The following is a 22,358-nucleotide window of genomic DNA, read 5'->3' as shown; positions in this document are numbered from 1 at the left end:
TCTCAAAATCTTCGGCACACAGATGTTCTGACACGCTCACTGGCGGACAGATAGTTGTGTTTACCTACTCACAAGTGTGTTTAAACTGAGCCAAAACCACTCACAAATCATTCCTCCGTGTGAGGCGCACAAATAAACCACAGACCTTCGCTGAAGAGACGCACACTAATGAGGAAAGTCACTGAGGTTTTTGCTTTAATGAGAAGGCCACGGCTCAGCCTCACCTCCACTGGTAAACAACAGCAATCGCAGCAACTTGCTGAACTCTGAGTGTGTGTGTGTAACTTAACTTTATGCTGAGAGGTTGTCTTGCATCCCATATTTGCCTGGCTTGTGGCGCTTGTTAGTATTATTGTCAAATTCCTTCATGAACACGCACGCACACACCCCCAGGCACACAGGGAAACACACACAGATGCTCACAGCCAAGTCAAATCTCCGCTGGCCAGACTGACGTTGAAGGCTTTCAATGCAGCTGTCGTTGGCTAGTCTGTCTACACACACACACACACACACACACACACACACTGAGTCAGGAAATACTCTTTTACAACAAATACCCAAATGCACAGAGCTTTGAGGAGTGTGTGTTTGTGTGAAATGAAGGCGGGAAGGAGCGTTGACTCTGCAGTTAGCATTAGCCCCCTTTGCCATTCCCACCGCATGGCTGTCAGCCTGCGCTTAGCTTAGCGTCTTCATCTGCAGAGGATTAGCATGCAGCAGTAGCCGGCGATACGAGCTGAGCCTCCCTCTCTGATTAGGCGTGATGCATTTGAAGCCTCCACGGGGAGAGAGGACGGCGCACACGCCGCCGCTCGGCATATCGGCTCATTGTATTAAGCGGTGTGTGTGCGGGATGTTAAGCAGATGTTTGGTGAATGCAGCTTAGTTGAGAGTGGGCTCTTTTTAAACGGCCTACACAAGTCCACAGCAGCAGAAAGGAAGCATTCACACAGCAGCACAGTGTCCACGTTTGAATACCGGCGTAACTGAACTCACAGAGACGTACCTCAACTGTATTACATCACTTCAGTGGTTTTCAAATGAACACAAGTTGTTTTATAGGAGAGCCAGCAGTGATGAGAAAAATTCCACGTCTTGTCACTGGTAGATAATTGGCTTTGGTGCTATAATCTTTAGCCAGAAGTATGTGATCTTAACACCCACATGTGTGGACATCTCATTCCAAAACAAAACCCATGAACCAGGAGTCTGGAAGCTGCAGGGACTCCTTTGGGTGGAGTTGCACGCCCATCTGGGGCCTGTTGGCCTGAGGTTTTTCTAATTGGCACTCCTCTTTATTTTTCTGGGCTTGGTTATACCCTCCGTGTGAATGAAAAGCCCGTGGGACAGAACTGCTGGTTGCTGGTTGTGAGTATGCTGTTATGGAAATGGAAGTTTAGTCTGTCTCAGGCCTCTGGGGAGCATCTGAGGTATCCTAGAAGTCTTGCAGACCTTTTTGAGGAGAGAGTGCACTGCAACAAGTCTCCCGGGTGCTCATTATGGAAAATGTTGCTCTCTGAAACAGGCCAAAACTCTAAAACACACGCACACAACAAAGATGTAGAGAGGGATTTTCCTCCGTCTCGCATGGTTCAATCACGTAATCACAACGGCGGTGAGTCACAGGGTCAAGTTGTTGGACTTTGTTCATATTCCAGCATATGGAGACCAAACTTGAGCTCTTGCATCCTCATAACGGGGAGCGTAGATCAAGCTAAGTTGCAGAACACATGTTTATGCGGCAGGAATGTAACCAAGTCATCATTTCCTGGTTGAATCTAAAAAAACATTTAGTGGAGTTTAAGTTTAACGTATGACAAATTGTATTTAAGTGAATGTACTCCTCCTACAGTATAATGTGCCATAACAAACCTTTTAGGGAAGCATTCAGAAACACGTTTAATCTCACATTTATCAACCTGTAATATCTTGTCCATCGCTGCTCCACTTGAAATATAAATGGCACAAACAGGTTTCACACTTTCTTAACAAATGTGATTTGATGTGAATGATGTGAATCTCCAGAGAGAGAGGCTGAAGTGTAAGAGGAGGAAAGCAAAAGATGGAGGCTGTGATGAACACGGCGACAGAGAGAGAGAGAGAGAGAAGGTGGATAGTAGACGATTCCCGCGGCACCCTTGGGTGGCGTTAGGTGTGTGTGTGTGTGTGTGCGCTGCAGATGAGTAATGGCTTCTGACGTTCATGTCTCTCTTGTCTCGTCCTCCATCCGTTTCATCATTACATGCCATCAATCTCCCCATCTCTCAATCTCCCTGTCAGCCCCCTCTGTTCCCCTTCTCCTTTCTATCTCCCCCCCCCCCCCCCCCCTTCCTTTCCCTGTTTAACCCAGACAGGCTTGTTCTACATCGTCTGCAAAGTCCTCGGGGTGTTTAACTCCTCGCCGCCGCTCCTTCTTCGTCTCTCTGTGCTGAAGCATTGCTCTGTTTCTCACCTGAGCCCCAGTTTAATTTCACTGCGAGAGCGGCGCTCACGCTCTCGTGCACACACACTCAATCATTCACTCACCCTAACACGCTCACACACACACACACACACACACACCCACCGACTCTCAAACAAACACGGACACGCACACTCAAAAGAAAGCTGTCAAGAGTAATGGTGTTTAGTGTAATTTACTGTACCGCCGTTGTAGCCTCTGCTTTTTCAATAGGAATCATTATAGAGATTACATAATGGGGGTAATTTTTCTTCTGCCGTATACAGCGCTGTGATGGGAGTACAAAGTGTTTTTGGAGGCAGGAGAAACCCTGTTAGCTGGAGCTGAGAAGTAAATGGGTCCGGCCGTTATCCTTCCTCCCCTCTCTTTAAATCCATGCCTATTACTCTTAACAAACCAGAATGGATACGGGGTATTGATCTGTTGCTGAGGGAATGCTCTCTTTTTTTCAAGCACACTAAAGAGGGAGCCGGCCGAACGCGTGCCGATGCTGAAATTCTAGCACTCGTGCAGGAAGTGGAAGGTGTGGATGCTCCTGTATTATGTTCCCGCCTTCACCCTAAAGACCAAGTAACTTGGTGTTAAGGCTTGATGAGGTTTTAAAGGACATCTTTAAAGGAGCACAATCTGTCTTCTGAGTATCAAATACTCACCTTTTGTGTAGTTCTAAAAAGTGTGTAGCTTTGTCTTCCATGACAGAGGGCAGCTGTAGTCAGATTGGATTCACAGCAGTTGCAATGGATTCCAATGGAGAGCCAGAGGCGCAGCAGACAATCGTATCAGACTGTAATGTAGACAGTTCTGCAGAAACGGCTTCATCCGACTTCTTGGAAATCAGTTGAAAGGAACAGAAATACAGCTTCAAAAACTATAAAAGGGTTGAATCCAGTTTGCATGCCTCTCGTCACCTTTGAGAGTAATTTGAATGCATGCGTAAATGTATCGGTGGCCTAAGCGATTTTCCAACTTTCAGTAATCACAAAGGGAGAAATCCATCGTAGCAGAAGCTGAAATTCCAATTTGTCCACCAGCATTAGCCTCAAAGGACCACAATGCACTGCAACCACAAGTTATATCTTGTTTTGACTCGATGCCTCCATGTGTAGCGGCGCCAACACTTCAGAACTGTGACTCTTGTGACTCAGTGAGTCATACTTTCCAAGTGTTTTCAATCATGGCGTAAGTATGAAACAATTTCATATCCCTGTTTTTACGTATTGACGAAACAACAAGTCTAAATAAAACCTCACAAGGCATCATCCCCAAATAAATCTTTAACATTAATGCATATCGGACATGAATGTTGTTTGATGACCTGCCAGTTTGCAGGAGTTTTGTTAAAGCCAAAAACACGCAACAAAAATCAAACGTTTTGTTATAAGCTCGCTGATTCTCAAGACCTTAAAAACTTCACACTCATCTGCAGAAAACAGACATATGGTACATGTTAGCTTGTTGTTTTCAAGCGTTTGCTCTTCTGTGATTCTGTAGTTGGATCCAGTTAACAACGTGAAACTGAACGTAATTGCGAAAGTTATTAAATTTGAGTGTAAAAAGTCTTCAGACATGCTCCTGGCTAAAGCAAGAATTCAATTAGCTACTTTGAAAGGGCACAACTATTGATAATTCCAGGATTATAACATATTAATGTTACAACTTCACTTCTGAAATGATGATTAATAATGTGTAAAACTGGCAGGTTTCGGTTTGATGGAGTAATTGACTCTCCTGCGTGGTGCTCTGAGGTCATTACCTCCCCAGTGATGATTCATGTGTTCTCTAATTGACATCATCCTTGTTGGATACACTCACTCCCTTTAACAAACACACACACACACACACGCACACTTAGCTCCCTCTCTTGGCTCAGCAGTAGACAAGACTGCCAATATTGTATTTACATTAAATGTGTGTAATTTGATAGACCCCGAGAAGGATTTCGCTCCAGCATCAATACGGCAGCACAGGTGTCTAACCTTGACTCCCTCACCCAGCATGGCTATTCATAGGCCATTAATTAGAGCAGTATCCTTCTAATTAACACACAGGCAAACTCGCTGTCTCTCTGGCATGCACACACTCGTACACACACTCTTCTTGCACTCCACTCTCTTCACGTTTGAGTTCCGTTTAATGCGCCCTGTTTGATTTGCCCTACTAAAGTAATGAGTTTGGAAAGCAGACAAAAATTCTGAAGTGTGTTTTGGAGGAGCCTCGGGATAATTTGAAGTCCTGGGGCTGGGAGTAGAAGTATACTTGCTTACTTACGCACACACTCGCACGCACACAAGCACAGAAACACACACTTGTGTCGTGTCGATTGTGTTACGTGGACCTTTTACGCATTTTAAATGTTCTTTTTAAGGACGACACAAAACAAAATCTGAGAAAATAATTGTTCTTTCATTCAGAAATAAATTGCCAGTTGTGTTTTTATCTGCAATTAACAATTATTACTTATTCACAATGACTCTCTTTACCTCCGGAGTCCAAGTCAAGTCTCAAGTCAATCTAGACCAGTGCAGGTCAAGTCCCAAGTCAATCTAGACCAGTGCAGGTCAAGTCCCAAGTCAATCTAGATCAGTGCAGGTCAAGTCCCAAGTCAATCTAGATCAGTGCAGGTCAAGTCCCAAGTCAATCTAGATCAGTGCAGGTCAAGTCTCAAGTCAATCTAGACCAGTGCAGGTCAAATCCCAAGTCAATCTAGGCCAGTGCAGGTCAAGTCTCAAGTCAATCTAGACCAGTGCAGGTCAAGTCCCAAGTCAATCTAGACTAGTGCAGGTCAAGTCCCAAGTCTAGTCAAAGCAAGTCCCAAGTCAGCGAAGACATGTCCGAGTCAAGTCTGGAGTCTTCTCAATTGTTAGGAAAGTGTACAACAAACTTTAAGTCTTGTAAAATTAAGTCACGAGTCAAATCTGAAGTGTTTCCCAAAGTCCAAGACAAGTCTCAAGTTTAAAACTAGTCTCAAGTCTTTTAAACAAATCAGAAATGAGTTGTGACAGGTCCAAAGCAAACTTTACATCAGCAAAATGCTTGTGAATTTCATCGATTGGCGTCTGAACACTGACCATTATTGACCATTAATCCTCCTCTGTGTCTTATTAGTGGGGCTTAATCCACATCCTGTCAATACAATGGCTTTATAATTACATATGTAATCAGCAGTTGCTATGCCAGGCCTCCCTGTTTCTGTCTTTCTGCATTTTATTTGTATTTTTTAATGTTCTGGCTTTTTACCATTCACAACCAAAGACAAATGTGTTTGCATTAAAGTCTTCAATCAACACAGGTTCTTGTAGGAAGTCAAATCTCAAGTAATCCAAGTCTGAGAGCAGTCAAGTCTCAAATCATTATTTATGTGACTTAAGCAAAGTCATCAGCTCTACCTGGATCCAATCTCTTAATTTCACCAATATGTGCTCGCTGAAGTGTGACAGATTTACAAATGTAGCCGTCAGCAGATGGAGATTAAAAGTTTAACCTGTAAACAATGTATTCAGAGTAGATTAACAGACACAAGCAGATTTGCCAGAGCTGTTTAACAGGTAGAAGCAGCTTATTCAGAACAGGTAAAAAGATAAAGACTGCTTCTCCAGAATGAAGAGATAAAGAGGAGTGCAGTAGATTAGGCCTAATAAAACAGAAAGGCATTTATCCTGCACAGCCAAACCTCTTGTCTAAACAATAACAGCTGTGACTATGGAGTTCACAAATAGCACCGCAGTATTTTCGGTGCCTCATGCCAAACATATTTGCCAGTTACACTACAAGCACTTAGGCGCTGGATCAGCGCCGCCACTTGCTTTCCTCATGTGGTTAACATGGAAACAAGCTAGCATCCACTCAGAATGCAAGATGCTGTCCCTTCAGAGGGAAGCCCTGCTGGGCCTTACAAAAAGCAAGATTTCAAATATCAATTGAAAAGTTGAGTGAGAACAAATGATATATTTGACAAGGGAGACTCCAGGCCTGGAGGGAGGTTGGGTTATGAAGGTTAAATATGTTGCAGATGAGCCTTCCTCCTCCTCTTCTTCCTCGTCAGCATTCAAACCTCATCCTGAAGCAAGATGTGGTGTCTGTTAGCCTGCAGGAGGAGAGAGACAAACAAGGATGAAGTGAGGAAAAGTAGATGATGGGTTCGGGCTGAGTAGCAGCGTAAGAGACGACGAGAGAGCCGGAGAGAGAAAGTAGCGGGAGGCAGGGAGACAGAGAGAGATGGTTCATTAAACATTTAGAGGGATGGAGAGCAGACAGGCCTCTCTATTCCTCTCCTCTTACTGTTCAGGAGATAGGAGATTGAATGTAAGTCTGCACAGAAATACACCACCGTTAGTGCATTGTGTGTTTGTGTGTGTGCACGCTTGTCTATGTGCGTGTTTTCTGCTGCACTGAAATCCTTGCTTGTCCCTACAGGTCTAGATAATGGCTTGGAAATGTAACAACACAACCCTAAATATAGCAACCTCAGTCCTGCTGTAACACTGCGCTTAATCCCTATATCACAACACACACACACATGCAAAGACAAACACGCAGAGTAATGCAATTCCAAGGTTAGCCAAAGGAATTACGTGTTAGTCGAGCTTACCCGCAGTGTATCTGCTGCTCCATATAAACTGGATTGTATTTACCCTTGTACACACCTCTGTGTATTGTCCCATTAAGCACGGTTTCCACTCATGCATCCTAATGGCCCCAGAGAGCCAGGGAGTCTCTGCTGTCTGTTATTAGTGAGCAGCACAGATCAATGGGCTCTGGGACTGCAGCGCTAGCCTGTTAGCGCGTCCCCATTCAGACCCACTGAGCCGTGGCTAACGCCACAGCTAAAGTGTTTGCTAGTATAAAATCTCAGAAGTGGGGAGGTGCACCTGAACCCGCCCCGCATCTACTGATGTAAAGCTGAGCTCTAAAGCCAGTGAGAAGTGAGAGGACGACTGTGGACAAGAGATCAGAAGTCGTACAAAGAAGCCTTTGATGTGGAAGTGTTTGGACCCAGTGGATGAGTGTTAAAGGGCTGATTCATTCAATTTGCAAGAAAAACATTTTTTTATGACTTACCTATGTGGTATCTAGCCATGCAGATGGTTTGGGGTTTATTTGTCAGCTTTTGAGATATCTGTCTCTGAGATTGCAGCTGCCACAATACAAAGAAGGTGAAAGGGATTTAATTTGTTGTGCTCAAAGCATTGAAAACTTGCACTCAAAGAATTTGGTAAATGGTAATGGCATGCATTTATATAGCGCTTATTCTAGTCTTAGCGATCACTCAAAGCGCTTTGCAACACAAGCCAGCATTCACCCATCCCACACACACGTTCATACCCTGGTTACAGAGCCAGCCATAGAAGGTGCCACCTGCTCATCAGGAGCAATAAACATTCATACGCACTCACAACAAACAATTTGGGATTCAGTATCTTGCCCAAGGACACTTCGACATGCGGACTAAATGTGCCCAAATTGAACAGCATCTCTCCTGAAGCAGTGTCCCTGATAATCCGCAGACCTCATTGTCAACATTTTACTTTTGGACTCAATGAGACATCATAGAAATAAAAGCTTCATGGCTACGTACGGCTACGAGGCAAGAAGGAAACGTATTCGTAGTTATGCTTACAGAAAGTAATGCTCTGTAATTTGTGTATGTACATCTCACAAAAAAGACATTTGTATGTAATCCACATGATTGTGTCACCATTATACCAGGAATCCTTTTGGATGATATCATGCGATCGTGGAGACAGAGCCACAATGTGTGTCTTTTATTCGTCAGGTGGTTTCTAAATGAGTGACAAAGTTGCTTGAAAGTAGGCGACTGTTAGCGAACACGTTAGCCGTAACATCTTTATGGTCTGGGGGAACGCTGGAGGCTTGTTTTGACTGTTTTCTGCCCTCTGGTGGCCAGAAAGCTCAACAGACTGGATGTTGAGTCGTCACCGAGTCCTCCGTGTGATATGATGGGTAATTTACAGGTTTTTTGTCACATAACTATTGTAGGATTTGATCGATGCAGCACACACAGGCGGTGTATGGGAAAATGCTGCATTGATGCATATTGTTTGAATTATTCACAAATATGCACTTAAAGTGTTTTATTATTATGATTTGGATCATTATTATGTGGAAAATGCTATTATTATTCCCCTCAGTGTGAGTCTGCCTATTGACTGCGGTTTAGAGGGATTTTATAACTCTGACATGAATATGATTCTGAGAAAAATGCTGACTTAAAATCAGAAAGGAAAAAAACAGATTTTAAGACACTGAATATCAGCCTGAACATGTCGGCTCGATACAGTCTCACTGTCACTTTTGGCCCCCAAAAAACTCTGTGATTTGACAGTGTTTGCGTCTGGGATCTCACAGAGACACCGGGCTGTATGCACACGCACACACACACACACACACACACACACCCATGCATAATCAGGCGATCCCACTCTCTCTCTGCACTCTATCAGCATATGTCAGCATATGGCTCCCTCCTCAGAGACACTGTTGAACAGACTGATCCAGGTTTGATTTCGCTCTCGAGGTCCTGACCTGGGATGGAGTGCAGAGAGAAAAGGAAATAGGGAAGGAGGAAAGGGAAGGAAACAGCTGTCAGCATGTCTTCTGGATTGTTACTGTCAGGCTCCTCCTCCCTTCAGCACACACACACACTCTTCAACCATGTGCCCGTGTGTGTTACCAAACATACAAACGTATTGAGCCATCTGTTCCGCGGCTAATTGGTATGCATGACAATGTTTTTCCAACCCATAAAACCTAATGAAAATGAACACCCCACCCGCCCTAATATCCTTTAATGCTATAATTCACTCTGTGCCCCGCCCTCCCCCCCACCCCTCCTCCTGTACAACATTACAGGCATAATTACACTGTAGTGGGCATTAGCAGCGCCTCTCCCAGAGACACGTTGAGTCCATGGGGCAGGTCCAAACATCGGAGGATACTCTCTCCCCCCCCCCCTCCATAAACTCTGCTCAGAGTGTGAATTGTTCTAACTTTATGCAGTAAAGTTTTTGGAAGCACAGCGTTGCAATGTGCAAGTGATTTCCTCCGTAATGCTGACAGCACAGTTCAGGAATCAGACCAGCAGAGAGGGACGGGGGGGAAAGGGAGGGAGGGGTATAAAAAGCAAAAGAGGCAATAAATAGATGAATGACATGACAGTCCAGAGTGTTATTAATTAACGAGACGCAATTAACCCCGACCTCTTTGTCACGTGTAGCTACATTCCTGATTTATCAAAGTATGAATATGAAAGTGTATATTCTCAATTGGATTTATAATGATATAATATAATAATAATAACAATAATAATAATAATAATAATATAATAATAATTATAATAATAATATTATAATAATAATAATAATAATATAATAATAATAATAATAATAATAATATAATAATAATAATAATAATAATAATGATAGAAGTGCACGTGCAGTTTCCTGGTCTTAGACTTTGTTTTACAAGACTTGACTGCTCTGATGAAGAGTTGGAAAATATTTCCATTAGATTAAAATCACTGATGTCTGCGTCCCGGGACAAAAGTGAAGGTTAGTTACAAAACCAGGAAAATGGCAAGCAAAGAAAGGAAACAAGCGATGAAGGGGAAAACGAGAAGAAAGGAGTAGATGGACTTGGCAAAGTGCGGCTTCATTCACATAAATCACAGCAGGGAAACGCTGGAAAGCAGCCCGGGTCGCTCGCTGCAGTTTGTGCGCGTGTGAGACGCCACACTGCAGAAGGTGGACGAATGCCCCGAGCTGTGTTGTGTGTTTGAAGGGAGCCTGAGGTCAAACTCATTCAGTTGCGACCACTAGAAAAATGATCTACGAGGAAAATTGCCTTAAAAACTTGCAGATGTTTCCTCGCAGAGTAAGTACTCCGTGAGTGCTGGGCTTTTTCTTCTTCTTCTTGTCTGACAACATGCACACAAATCGCAACGAAAGCGCTGCCCTCCCATGCCACCCAATGAGTAGGTTTCCTCCGGCTGCCTGTCACCACCGTGTTCAACTTCCACCACGACTGCCACTCCTTCCCCTCTGAGGTCGTGTGTGTGTGTGAAGAGCATTAATGGTGGTTTATTAAAGTGTCAGAGGCAGTTCCCGCCTGTCCGCTGCTCACAGGGGCACACTGAGCGCCCTTGGAGAACAGGCGCACCTACAATTTTGGCCACACTTGCACTGTAGGTTTTCTTGGCGTCATATATGAAAGCAGAAGCCAAATGCTAATAGAGGTGATATCCAGGCTTTTGTAACCTTTGTGCTGTAAATGGGCGTAGAGGGTTACTCACAATAGGACGTAATTGTGCCGAAGCCAGTTCGACAAATGTACTCGCGTTGTTAAATCAGCGGCGTTTTGTTGCTGGCAACTGGTCGCTTTTTCTCTCCGTATCTCTTTGTCTCTCTCTCTGCTGCCCTTATTACGCCATTTTCTGTCTCTCCCCCGTGGTTTTCTGCTCAGTCGTCCCCTCTAAAGGTGTCACAACTGATGTGTGTGAACACACCGGGGGGATTTATTGTTCGAGCATGGCACAGCGGTGCAGGTGTTACATGTACAGGTGCACAATATCGAGGGTTTACTGTAAAGCACACACAAAGACGAGCGAGGATGCTCCAAAGGCCCTGGTGACTTCATTTGACCGGCGTCCCAAATCTGGGTTGGTTGAATTGAACCGGTACCAATCTGATATGATCCCCCCCCCCCCCCCTATCCGCTCTTTCTTCTGTTAGTTGGATCGGCATTGTTGGCCCGTTTTGTGGAGAAGCATTAGTCAAATGGGCCATCATCCCCGTCGGCGAGTCAGATGATGACTTTTGGCAGAATGCAGCCGCAGCGAGATGCCAGACAATCAGAGCCATTGCCATTTCATCACACGGTCGCACACGGACGCACAGGCACGCACGCAAGACTCACACCACACACAAGCTGTTTCTCATTAAGCCCGCAAACATGAGAGATTGAGCGAGAGGAATGGGAGGTGATGAAGGAAGAGAGACGGGGAGCCGGAAAGCTTTTTCAGGCAAGAGATAAGAGAAGAAGAGAGGGGGGGGGGGGGGGAACCAGCAACGAGTGACACACCACAAATCTAAAAAAGCGTCAGGGGTGAGAGTGTGTGTGTGTGTGTGTGTGTGTGTGTGTGTGTGTGTGTGCATTGTAGCGCTGTCATCCAAACAGAGACACCCGCCTACCCGACACCCAGTACCCTCAGCTACCCTCACCCCATGCCCCTCCGACACTGCTGTTCCCATAGCAACAAGGCACGTAGAGGAGGCGGGGAGGGGGGGGGGGGTGAAGAGAGAGGAAGTGTGCTAAAGATTAGGGTGGAATTTCGCTGCTGCTGCTGCCTGGATTTGACCAATCTGGTGTTGAGGCTTTAAGATGCTCTAATTCCTTTCCCCTTCCCTCTATCACACACACACACACACACACACACACACACACACACACACACACACACACACACACACACACACACACACACACGTACAGAAACTCCAGGTCAGGCCGGCGTGAGCTAGAAAGCATAATGTTAGGGAGATAATTCTAGGAACTGCTCTGTCGAAGGAGGACACGTGGGACAAGCTAAAGCAGGCCCTAAAACTGAGAAACATTAAAGCCGGTGTTGGATTATAATTTCCTCCATGTGGGAATCATTTAAATTCAGCGTGATCACCTCCACCTGTCCGTTTATAAGTGCATGGAATCTGCTTTGCTCGCTCACAGCCCCAAGAGGAAGAACTCTATTGATTCTAGTGACCTCGTGACCTTTGCTGCAGCGCCACCATTAAGCCGAGCTTTCGATTTCTGCGATGAGAAAAATCTCGTAGTTGTAAAAACACAATATTTGCTGTTCACGCTGCCAACAGACACACACATATAGATTTGTTTGGTGACCAGATCAAATGTGTACATTTATCCGTTTATTGAATAATTCAGAAAAGCTTCTCATATTGTCGAGGTTCAGTTTAATAAAGAAGAGTGAATATAAGAAATCGATTCTGTGAATGAACTAACAAATGTTCTTTTATTTTTCCAACAAAATGGATCTATTTCTGTATAAAATGTCAGAAAATACTGAAATATATTCAAAATTGTTGTTTTTTTCTGCAACCAACATTCCAAAACTGAAATATGTGAAAGAATAATATCATATAAAATAATGGAAAAGCTGCAAATCCCAATTTCTTGTCTTTAAACTCCGTTAATGATATTCAGAAATGAATGGAAGACAATGGCTGCTCAGGGTTTAAAAAGTGAAAACAGCACATATATATATATATATATATATATATATATATATGTGTATATACATATATATATATATATATATATATATATATATATATATGTATATATATATATATATATATATATATATATATATATATATATATATATATATATATATATATGTGCGGAGGTTCCTTCTTGACCTTGAGAACATATATTTATCATAACATATTCTAAACTTGAGGTTCACTTCCTGTATGTTTCCGGAGCTTTTTCAACCGTGTCCGTTTCGAAGATAAGGTCAAATATGACAGTTCTATACAAAATACTTTATTTAGGAACTTCAACTTCTGACAGGGCGACACACACAGAGATAACTCTCAATGCATTAAGATAAAGAACAACGTGTATGTTTACAACAAGGCGACTTTATGTCTGAGGAAACACTGCCACTGTACTTCATGCTGTGTGTGTGTGTGTGTGTGTGTGTGTGTGTGTGTGTGTGTGTGTGTGTGTGTGTGTGTGTGTGTGTGTGTGTGTGTCTCTTCTCATTAGCATACGCCAGCGTGCAGTAGCTCATTAGCACAGAGCTAGCTGAGCATCGAGGCACCAGTGCAGCTTCATTAGCTCCTGTGACATTTATCTGATGGTCTACCTTCGTCGCATGTACTGACACGTCTCCATGGCAACCACAAATGCAAACACACACACACACCCCCCCCCCCCCCCCCCATTTTACCTGGCTGTAAGTCAGTTACAGAGAAACTAAAAGTGTTCCAGATAAATCAGTCGATACAGTACGCCACTCATTTAGTTAGTCACTAATCCGCCGCCGCCGACTAAATCAGTTACGTACTGGCATGGCATTCAGGGTCTGGGGGGGGGGCATGCCTCTCATGGTGTGTTGTGTTGAAGGAGTTAATCTTGTTTACAGTATGACACAGCAGCAGGACATATTCAGGAGTATGAAATGGTTTTTATGTGTGTTTTTAGTGTATGTCTGTGGCCATGAGGCAGATCACCAGGAACCTCCTGAGCAAAAGTTTCAAAACACCACGACTTTGTGAAACGCTGACATGATATGATCATAACTTCACGTTACATTTCCTCCTCAGGTGAAAATGTTGAACTGATCTTCCACATTGTGTGTCTTCGTGTGGAAGAATCTGTCAGTGTGTACAAGTGTGAGTAGATGTGACTGTCCAGGTCTGCATTTGTGTGTGTGTGTGTGTGTGTTAACATGCCGGTACATGTGTGTGTGTGTGTGTGTGTGTGTGCATGTAGCTGACCTTGGCTGCCCTGCTCCCTCGGGGGGGAACTGATGTTTCTCACTCTGCTTGTCAACAAGATTAGTTCCCCTGTGGGACCGTTACACACCTTGCAAACACGCTTCCAAGAAGAGAAGAGGGAGGAAGTGTGTGACGGCTTGGCCGTTCCACGAACCCACTGAGGGCTGTTTTGTGGCGTGTGTGCGCTGCGATTGAGGGTTTTAAGGGAGTCAGAGGGAGTCAGAGAGGCTGTGTGTTTTAGAGCAGAAACAGAAGGGAATAACAGCAGGGGGATCAACGCAGCCAGCCTGAACTGTAGCCCGTGTGTGTATGCATGTGTGATATGTGTGTGTGCGTGTGTGTACATGTGCCTGGTTTCTCAGAGAGCCCATGCTGCGCTCTGAGCTGTGCTTACTCCTGGACCAGGCTCATCTGCATCCGTCTCCTCCCCTGTCCCCCTCTCTTTCAGTCCCACTCTTACCTCCCTCGCTCGTCCCCTCTGTCTCGTCCCCTCTGTCTCGTCCCCTCTGTCTCGTCCCCTCTGTCTCGTGCTCTCTGTCTCGTCCCCTCTGTCTCGTCCCTTCTGTCTCGTCCCCTCTGTCTCGTCCCTCTGTCTCGTCCCCTCTGTCTCGTCCCCTCTGTCTCGTCCCCTCTGTCTCGTCCCCTCTGTCTCGTCCCCTCTGTCTCGTCCCCTCTGTCTCGTCCCCTCTGTCTCGTCCCCTCTGTCTCGTCCCCTCTGTCTCGTCCTCTCTGGCTCGTCCCCTCTGTCTCGTCCCCTCTGTCTCGTCCCCTCTGTCTCGTCCTCTCTGTCTCGTCCCCTCTGTCTCGTCCTCTCTGTCTCGTCCTCTCTGTCTCGTCCCCTCTGTCTCGTCCCCTCTGTCTCGTCCCCTCTGTCTCGTCCTCTCTGTCTCGTCCCCTCTGTCTCGTCCCCTCTGTCTCGTCCCCCTCTGTCTCGTCCCCTCTGTCTCGTCCCCTCTGTCTCGTCCCCTCTGTCTCGTCCCCTCTGTCTCGTCCTCTCTGTCTCGTCCTCTCTGGCTCGTCCCCTCTGTCTCGTCTCCTCTGTCTCGTCCTCTCTGTCTCGTCCTCTCTGTCTCGTCCTCTCTGTCTCGTCCTCTCTGTCTCGTCCCCTCTGTGTCGTCTCCTCTGTCTGTCTGTCTCGTCCTCTCTGTCTCGTCCCCTCTATCTCATCCTCTCTGTCTCGTCCTCTCTGGCTCGTCCCCTCTGTCTCGTCTCCTCTGTCTCGTCCTCTCTGTCTTTTCGTAGCACATTCCTATGTGGCCGTCTGTTGGAGTCCAGCTATGAACAAGGCTGTTGATGTTTTCCAGGTAGCTCATGGCTACAGTCGACAGGCACATCATCGTGTTTCTCTGCACTTAAAGCTGCAATAATCGATCTCTTTATACAGACATCGGGTCACATACCTACATGGGACATTGGGGCGTTGCATATCTGTATTCAAAATAACTAAGTTCCAGTCCAAGTTAAACTAAAAGTGCCACAACTTAGCCTCTAATAAATTAGCTTCTACTGCTTTACGAAGAAAAACTAAAAGAGGTCTGAAGAGCTGTGAATGTTAAATGAAGATGATGAATGAATAAATAAGTGACTGTCGTAAGCTTTTATGATCAATATCACGCAGCTGTAGTTTGGATGAGCGAGCATGTTGTTTAATGTGACTGTGAGGTGAGGGAATAACAGCCCTCAGCAGCTGCTTCAAACACCTACACTGACACTTCTTTTTTGCAGTGTGGCTGAGCACACACACACGCACACACATGCACACATGCACACACACGCGCTCGGTGTAGATCAACCCTCAGTCACGGCCCTGTGCTGCAGGGAGACTGGAGTGATGGAAGCAATAGTTAAGCCATTAAGGCAAACAATTGGCTCAAATTGAGAGGGAGAGCGAGAAAGGAAGACGAAGAAAAGGGAAAGAGGGAGGGAGATGGAGAGGCTGTGGCAGGAGTGGATCCACTCAACGACTTAATCCCAGCCCCAGGACACTCTCCTGCTGAGCTTCACAGAGTCGCACAAACATCTACACACACACACACACACACACACACACACACACGCACACACAGGGTGAAGCTCTGTCTGCTTGCAATAACACCTTGTCAGTCTTGGCCACAGGGGGCGATGGAAGAGGCGCTCATTCCTTTGTAGTGAGGAGACTCACCGACTCCCAACCACCTCAGGAGAAGACGGACAGTGCAATCTACACAAGACAGTTGTGCGTTCGTACGCCTTATGGCTGCAAGTGTGAACCTATTCATTGTCTTAGCAGGCAGAGTGAATGGTGGCGGGAGCACAGGGCGGGCAGTGTCCTCTGACACTGGCCATTGTATCGCCTCCACCGTGGACTCGTTCAATCCCCCACAGGCCTCACATAAACAGCCAACAATGAGGGATTGTCTCCAGCTATTCTTCCGCTTTCTGCTCTTTTTGCCGTCACACACACACACATCAGCTCTGTGTGTGTGTGTGTGTGTGTGTGTCAGAGGGCGAAGGGCATGATGTGCTGCAGTCTGAACCCAGCGACCGCCGAGGCTCGTCCGATGCAGCCGTCCCAGCGTTTATGTGTCTAAACGTCAGCCGGTGATAGGGACGGTAACTCCTTGCCAGCGCCGCTGCCATTCCCTCCCTTCCTTCCCTCTTTCCTCCCCATCAGCGGCCACCCTCGGGGCTCCCTCGGCGCCGGGGCCCCCGCGATTTATCGGACAGCTTAGCGAGGAGCGGTTGTTGCCCTCGAGGACTGTTAGCGCTGGTTTGGCTCGTTGACTCCTTCTCCGGTTCTGCCGTTTTATTTGACATGTCCTTTAAGTCCTTTAAAGAATTGGGCGTTTCTGCTGAGCGCCTTGGCTCTTTCTGCAAAAGATGGATGGCTCGCACTCAAAGGTCTGGATGTTTTTTTCCTCCCTCCCAGTCTCTCTTAATATCTCTCTCTCCCCTCCCTCCTTCCTTCACTCTGACTTTCTCTCTTGCTGAGCTTTATAGGGTGGTATTAGTGTTGTCAGCTAACCAAGCTTGGGATTTGGCTTTGTTTTGCTTTTGCCTCTTAAGATAATGCTCTTTCGCTCTCTTGCCGAGAATAACAAAAGGGAAAGTAGAGCAATAAAACAGCACAAGCATCGACTTTGGTTTCATTGGATTGGTTTTCAGCCATCTTAAATAGACCACAGGCCTCGATGGCTGTGATGTGTGTGTGTGTGTTTGTACCCATTTGCGTATGATTGTCCTCACAAACACGGTCACGCTTTGCCTCGTGCGTGCTCGCGTGCCATTCTCATCTCCGTAGGGCCTCGCCGTTGAAAGCATTTACTCGTCTTTATTCGTCCGGGAAAAAGAAAAAGAGACGGCGTAGCTCGTGTTAGCAGTCCAAACGCGTGGACAAGCCGCGTGTGTTTTGTGGAGATAAGTGTTGTGGCTCTGCGGTGAAAAAGGGTGAAAGCACTTCACCTCTATTCCACATGCTTTCCAGATGTGGAAATGTAACCGGAGCGATAGGCGTGTAAGCATCTGTGTCTTGTTAGAGGGCCCGGAGGTTTACTGTACTGGTTCTGCAGCCTAATCCCCCCCGAGCTCAACCTCAACGTTAACACGCTGCTTATCCAGCACTCATTCATGCATGCAAACATGCACAAACATTCACACATGCACCGCGGCGGACAGCAGGCTTACATACATTCATAAAGTGTGTCTGATCTTCGCCACGGCTCGTACAACTGCAGATCTCATGTCAACAGAAACTACAGATGTGTTGCATTTGTTGTTGTGCTGTGAATAGAGTCTCTCCGCAGCGCAGTCCTACACTGTGGATTTACTGGCCTCCTGAAGAGATCCGTCGCTGCATCTTCACTTTTAGGGTCAGCGTGATGTCAGCTTCCTGATGTGTCGCGTCAGTTTAAGAGAGAAATTGCAAGCTTCAGGGATTTCAGTCTGTACAACCTGTATTGAAAGCCACCTCGCTCTGCTGCAAGGAGAGGATTTGTATTAGTGAGTTTCAGTGTCGCTGCGATGACCTGAAGGCTGCTTGAGAGGCCACTGTGATGAAGATGAAGTTCTGGGGGTCACATTTTATTTTGCATGCATTTCTTTCCGTAACGTAATGACCTTTCTCTTCCCCAACACAGAGAATAGTCTCTGTCTGTATGTGTAATTCATTCAACCACTTAGAAACCCATTGGATTGTGGGAAAAATACAACAAACTGAAATTCTTTTCTTCGTCTTCTGAAAAGCTGACATTGTTTCCACATGCATGTGTTTAGTTCAAGTGTACCTCGTGCGTATACATCTCAAACACTGTTTCCAGCCGGGGAAACGTTAATGGTTCGTAAGCGTCGGTGTGTTTTACTGACACACACCAGTTTCAGCCTCAGCTTTGTGAAAGGAACAATTCTCAACACACAATCAAGATGAAAAGCTAAATCTGTGTCATTGGTCTGATAACTTAAGTCTTTCTAAGCTCTTAACGTTTCGTCTTCACGCTCCCTCCGCAGTAACGGCACGGCCGGGAAGATGAACGGGGCGCTGGAGCATTCGGACCAGCCGGACCCGGACGCCATCAAGATGTTTGTGGGCCAGATCCCGCGCTCCTGGTCAGAGAAGGAGCTGAAGGAGCTGTTTGAGCCGTACGGAGCCGTCTACCAGATCAACATACTCCGAGACCGCAGCCAGAACCCTCCACAGAGCAAAGGTACTGAGACACACGCACTTCCTGTCCCTTTAACTCCACTGAATCAATTTGTTTTTCTCTCAAGAGGGAAGTATTGTTCATTCTGCTTGACTGCACGGATCTGAAGCCTGAAGGAGATCAGATCTTATGATTGCAGATTTTCTTTCCTCCCTCTTTCTTTTACTTTCATCTTTCTCTTCTTCCTCCATCACTTCTCTCTTTCCTTACCTTCCTCTGTCTCTCTTTATTCTCTACTTTCTTTTGTCTCCCTTGTTCCACTTTATTGTCGCTCGCTTATGTAAGTAAATTATTTTAATGGATGCAGATGCACAAATAGACGCTCGCTTACAATGATACAACCGACACGCAGACGCAACTCTTCCACGAACCCAGATCCACATACTGTCAGTGGCTGAGTGGGCTGTTCCATCTAGTAAATGGCAGAACAAATGATATATGTTCAGAATTACACAAGCAAACACACATTTCGTGCACCATTTGAAGACAAAGACTCGCCTCGCCAGACTAACACAGTCAATTGTGCGAAGCCGTGTGATTTGCAGCTATTTTCTCCCATTGCTTTTTCTTTTTTCCTTTTGATGAATTTGTCAAGTGTGAGAGCAAACAATAGAGACAGCAGCAACGAACAGGCAGACAATCGCACTGCCATATTAACAGGCATCAGCCGGAGTGGGGGCTGATGACACTCCTGATGAGACACGGAGAGTGGGAGGAAAGTAAAGAGAGAGAAAGAGAGGGCGACGCCGCGCTTCCATCCAACTGTAAAGCAAATTTCAAGAGAAGTTTTCACAGTGTCGCAGGAAACCAAATCTGAATCAGTGGGTTTGAAGTGAGTAAAGCAAGTAAACAAGCATCTGCCACAGAGATGGGATCGAATTAAGGATTTATGAGCACGATTGACTGATTTCTGTATTGATTGACTTTGACGGAGTTTGCACCAGTGACACATATTCTTTATTATTAGCTAATAAGGTGGAGCGAGGGGGGGGCGACTTTTATTATTTAAATACCCGGGGCCAGGCCCCCAAATAGGTTAATCAGGCCACGTGTGCGAATACGCTCCAATACGTTGATGAATATTAATGTTTTATCAAATTAAATTTTTAACAACAGCATTTTCAAAATAAATTGTGCAGTTTTATTTATTTTTTTATATATAATTAGTTAAATTACCATATCTTACACCATCGGGTTAGAGCAACAGAACTGTCTTTGCGCGTCCTGTTTTAATACATGCTAATCTATACAAAATGTAGCATGCTAATTTCAATAAATGCAAAATATTTTAGAAAAGCTCGCCAACCGCATTGTGCACAGAAATGATTCATCTTCTTCATCATTAATGAAGGGCTTCCGTATATTCTCAAATACATAAGTTATAAAGCCGTCGTGTCCATAGAGCAGCGCTTCGTCTGTTAATGTTCTTCGACAGTGCAATATATTTTTAGGCGTAAAGCAAGCGGAGGTCTTTCAATGCTTGTTCATTGCTATAATAATTATGTTTCTCTGGATGTACGCCCAACAGACACGCTTAGGGTCCAGGGAGATTTGTTCGAAATGAATGTTTTGATCAATTCTGCAGTGGATGATGGGAGACACATTCATGATATTTCGTTTTACTTTCCTCCTTGAGCCAACACTTATGTAAATATATTTGCAGAAGTTGCTTCTCGTTATTATTTTTGTACGATTTCCTCCTTTTATAAAGAAGTTAAATTCCTCAGTGCGAAAGCTTCGCTGGAGTCGGCGAGACAAGACACGGTGACGCAAATTCAAAATGATGACATGCTATTTAGTGTTTTGAAATTAAAATACATTTTCAGTGGCTAAAAGCAGATTTTTCGTTCACCTTTCTGCACCTACACACTCTCTGCTTCCTGTTTCCAGTCTCTCTCTCTCTCGCCGGCTTCTGACTGAGTCATATGAGCTTATGAAAGCCTGGAGACAGCGTTCTGCCAAGAAGCAAATCAACTCGTTTCTGCACACCAACACACTTGTCATGCGCTTTGTGTTGGTGTTGTTCTTAGCCTTGAGAGGACTCCTCTTCCCACCCGTCTCTTCTCCCTCCTCTCTTTCTCTCAGCTGCTTCTGAGGAGAAAGAGAGGGGCCAGAGTTCCCCCTCCTATCCTCCAGCTTCCTCACTTCTCCTGCTGCATCTTCACTGCCCTTGAAATGAGTTGTTTTTGTGCCTGATGAGTCAAGAGTATCACTCACTCTGCAGGAGATGAAAAACACAGTCACCTACCATGCCTTTTATTTCTTTTCTTTGAATGACAATCATGCCTCATTTTTTGTTGTTGCTGTGCTGCGAGGTGGAGTGTTTTGAGAGGAAACGTAGCATTTGATTGGGCTCTTACTGGCCTTGTTATTCCAGGCTTTGAGCGCTGTTGTTGTTTTCTCATAGTTAAGTAAGCCGCGTGGCCTCATCTGCACCCGCTCAACTCTAGGGACCCGCAGTGGCCCCCTTGCCGCTTTCACTGTTGCAACGGCGCCGACGGTAATTTCTCCGGCGTCAGGGAAACTGTCTTCCCTCTGTGTATTTACTTTAAATTAGCGACGGTGTTGTTTGAAAAGGATCTCGGCCATTTGGGGCCAAATGAGCCTACTCTGATGCCCCGGTGGCGACCCAGCGGCCCTTTTTTCCTTTTTCTGTGAAACAGTTTGGATTTAAATGAGTTTGTTAGTCCCGCTGAGACGGAGAAAAGTTCCACGGCCCCAGCTTCAAGCCTTTATAGCTTCTCTGTTTCCTTCCCTCGGTTTTGTTTGGATCCTCATTAGCTGACACTTCAGCGGCTGCTCGTCCAAAAAAGAACATCAACAACAAAAAGACGAAGACAGCACAACACGGGAAACATTCGTTGACAGCTTTAAATTAATGAAGTACAAGATAACTTCTAAATAAGTTAGTAATAATAGATTTATGCAGGATATAAGTCTGGATATAAGTGCAAACAGACAGCCTTTCATCTCCAGCGTATCCAAGTCGTATTATTGTTTCCATCCGCTTTCCATTTTCCTCAGAGCAACAACCAACTTTTAGTTTTCCACTGTTACTCTCGTGTTTCTGATACTGGCTGTAGTAACTGCAGAGACTTACATTGATGCTCTTTGGTGACTAATTACCAATAGCGCCAAAAGCGCTAACCTCTTCCTGTTTTGGACGCACAATGGTTGACGCACAATGGTTGATGCACAATGGTTGACGCACAATGGTTGACGCACAATGGTTGACGCACAATGGTTGACGCACAATGACCACGAACAGTCGATTTTAAGGTTTGTGCAACCAAAGACATCCTGACATGTCTCTGTGTGCTTATACTTCTTTATTAACATCGTAGCGGGTTGAAAAACAACCTAAACTAAGGCTTTCATCGTACAATCTGAGCGTGCAGTCTGACCCAGACGACACTTTATTGGACCTTTCTGGTACATTGTGTAAAACAGTCTGTAGCCACCTGAAGTCTCGAGTCCTCATCTTGTGCTTGAAGCCTCACTCGAGTCCGAGTCTACAGTTCTGGCACATGTTTGTGTTTTTAGGCCTGATTCACATCTTTACCTCGGCTCGACCCAAAGCTCTCTGTTTTCTCCAGATCGTTGTCAAAATATGGTTTTAAAATAGCAATCAAACGTTGGAGTGGGACAGCTGTGAACGAATGGTTGCAGGACGTCGAAGAT

General features: G+C 45.4%; 1 protein-coding gene across 33 annotated transcripts in view; it reads left to right on the top strand.

The window, feature by feature from the left end:
• The window catches only part of celf2 (cugbp, Elav-like family member 2), a 161,028-nt gene that overhangs the window by 78,477 nt on the left and 60,193 nt on the right, over positions 1 to 22,358 (top strand). For 32 of the 33 annotated variants that reach the window (XM_029461992.1, XM_029462019.1, XM_029462018.1 and 29 more), the window contains one exon: positions 18,484 to 18,680. In XM_029461992.1, the coding sequence (XP_029317852.1) occupies positions 18,484 to 18,680 (197 nt within the window). Of the gene's footprint in view, positions 1 to 16,748; positions 16,882 to 18,483; positions 18,681 to 22,358 lie in introns of those variants that run through there. The other variant, XM_029461995.1, reaches the window with a different exon arrangement.

This window comes from Cottoperca gobio, chromosome 23 (genome assembly GCF_900634415.1).
Source record: "Cottoperca gobio chromosome 23, fCotGob3.1, whole genome shotgun sequence".
Classification (NCBI taxonomy): domain Eukaryota; kingdom Metazoa; phylum Chordata; class Actinopteri; order Perciformes; family Bovichtidae; genus Cottoperca; species Cottoperca gobio.
The sequence above is the reverse complement of the archived record's forward strand: the minus strand, read 5'-3'. Positions and strand labels throughout refer to the sequence as shown.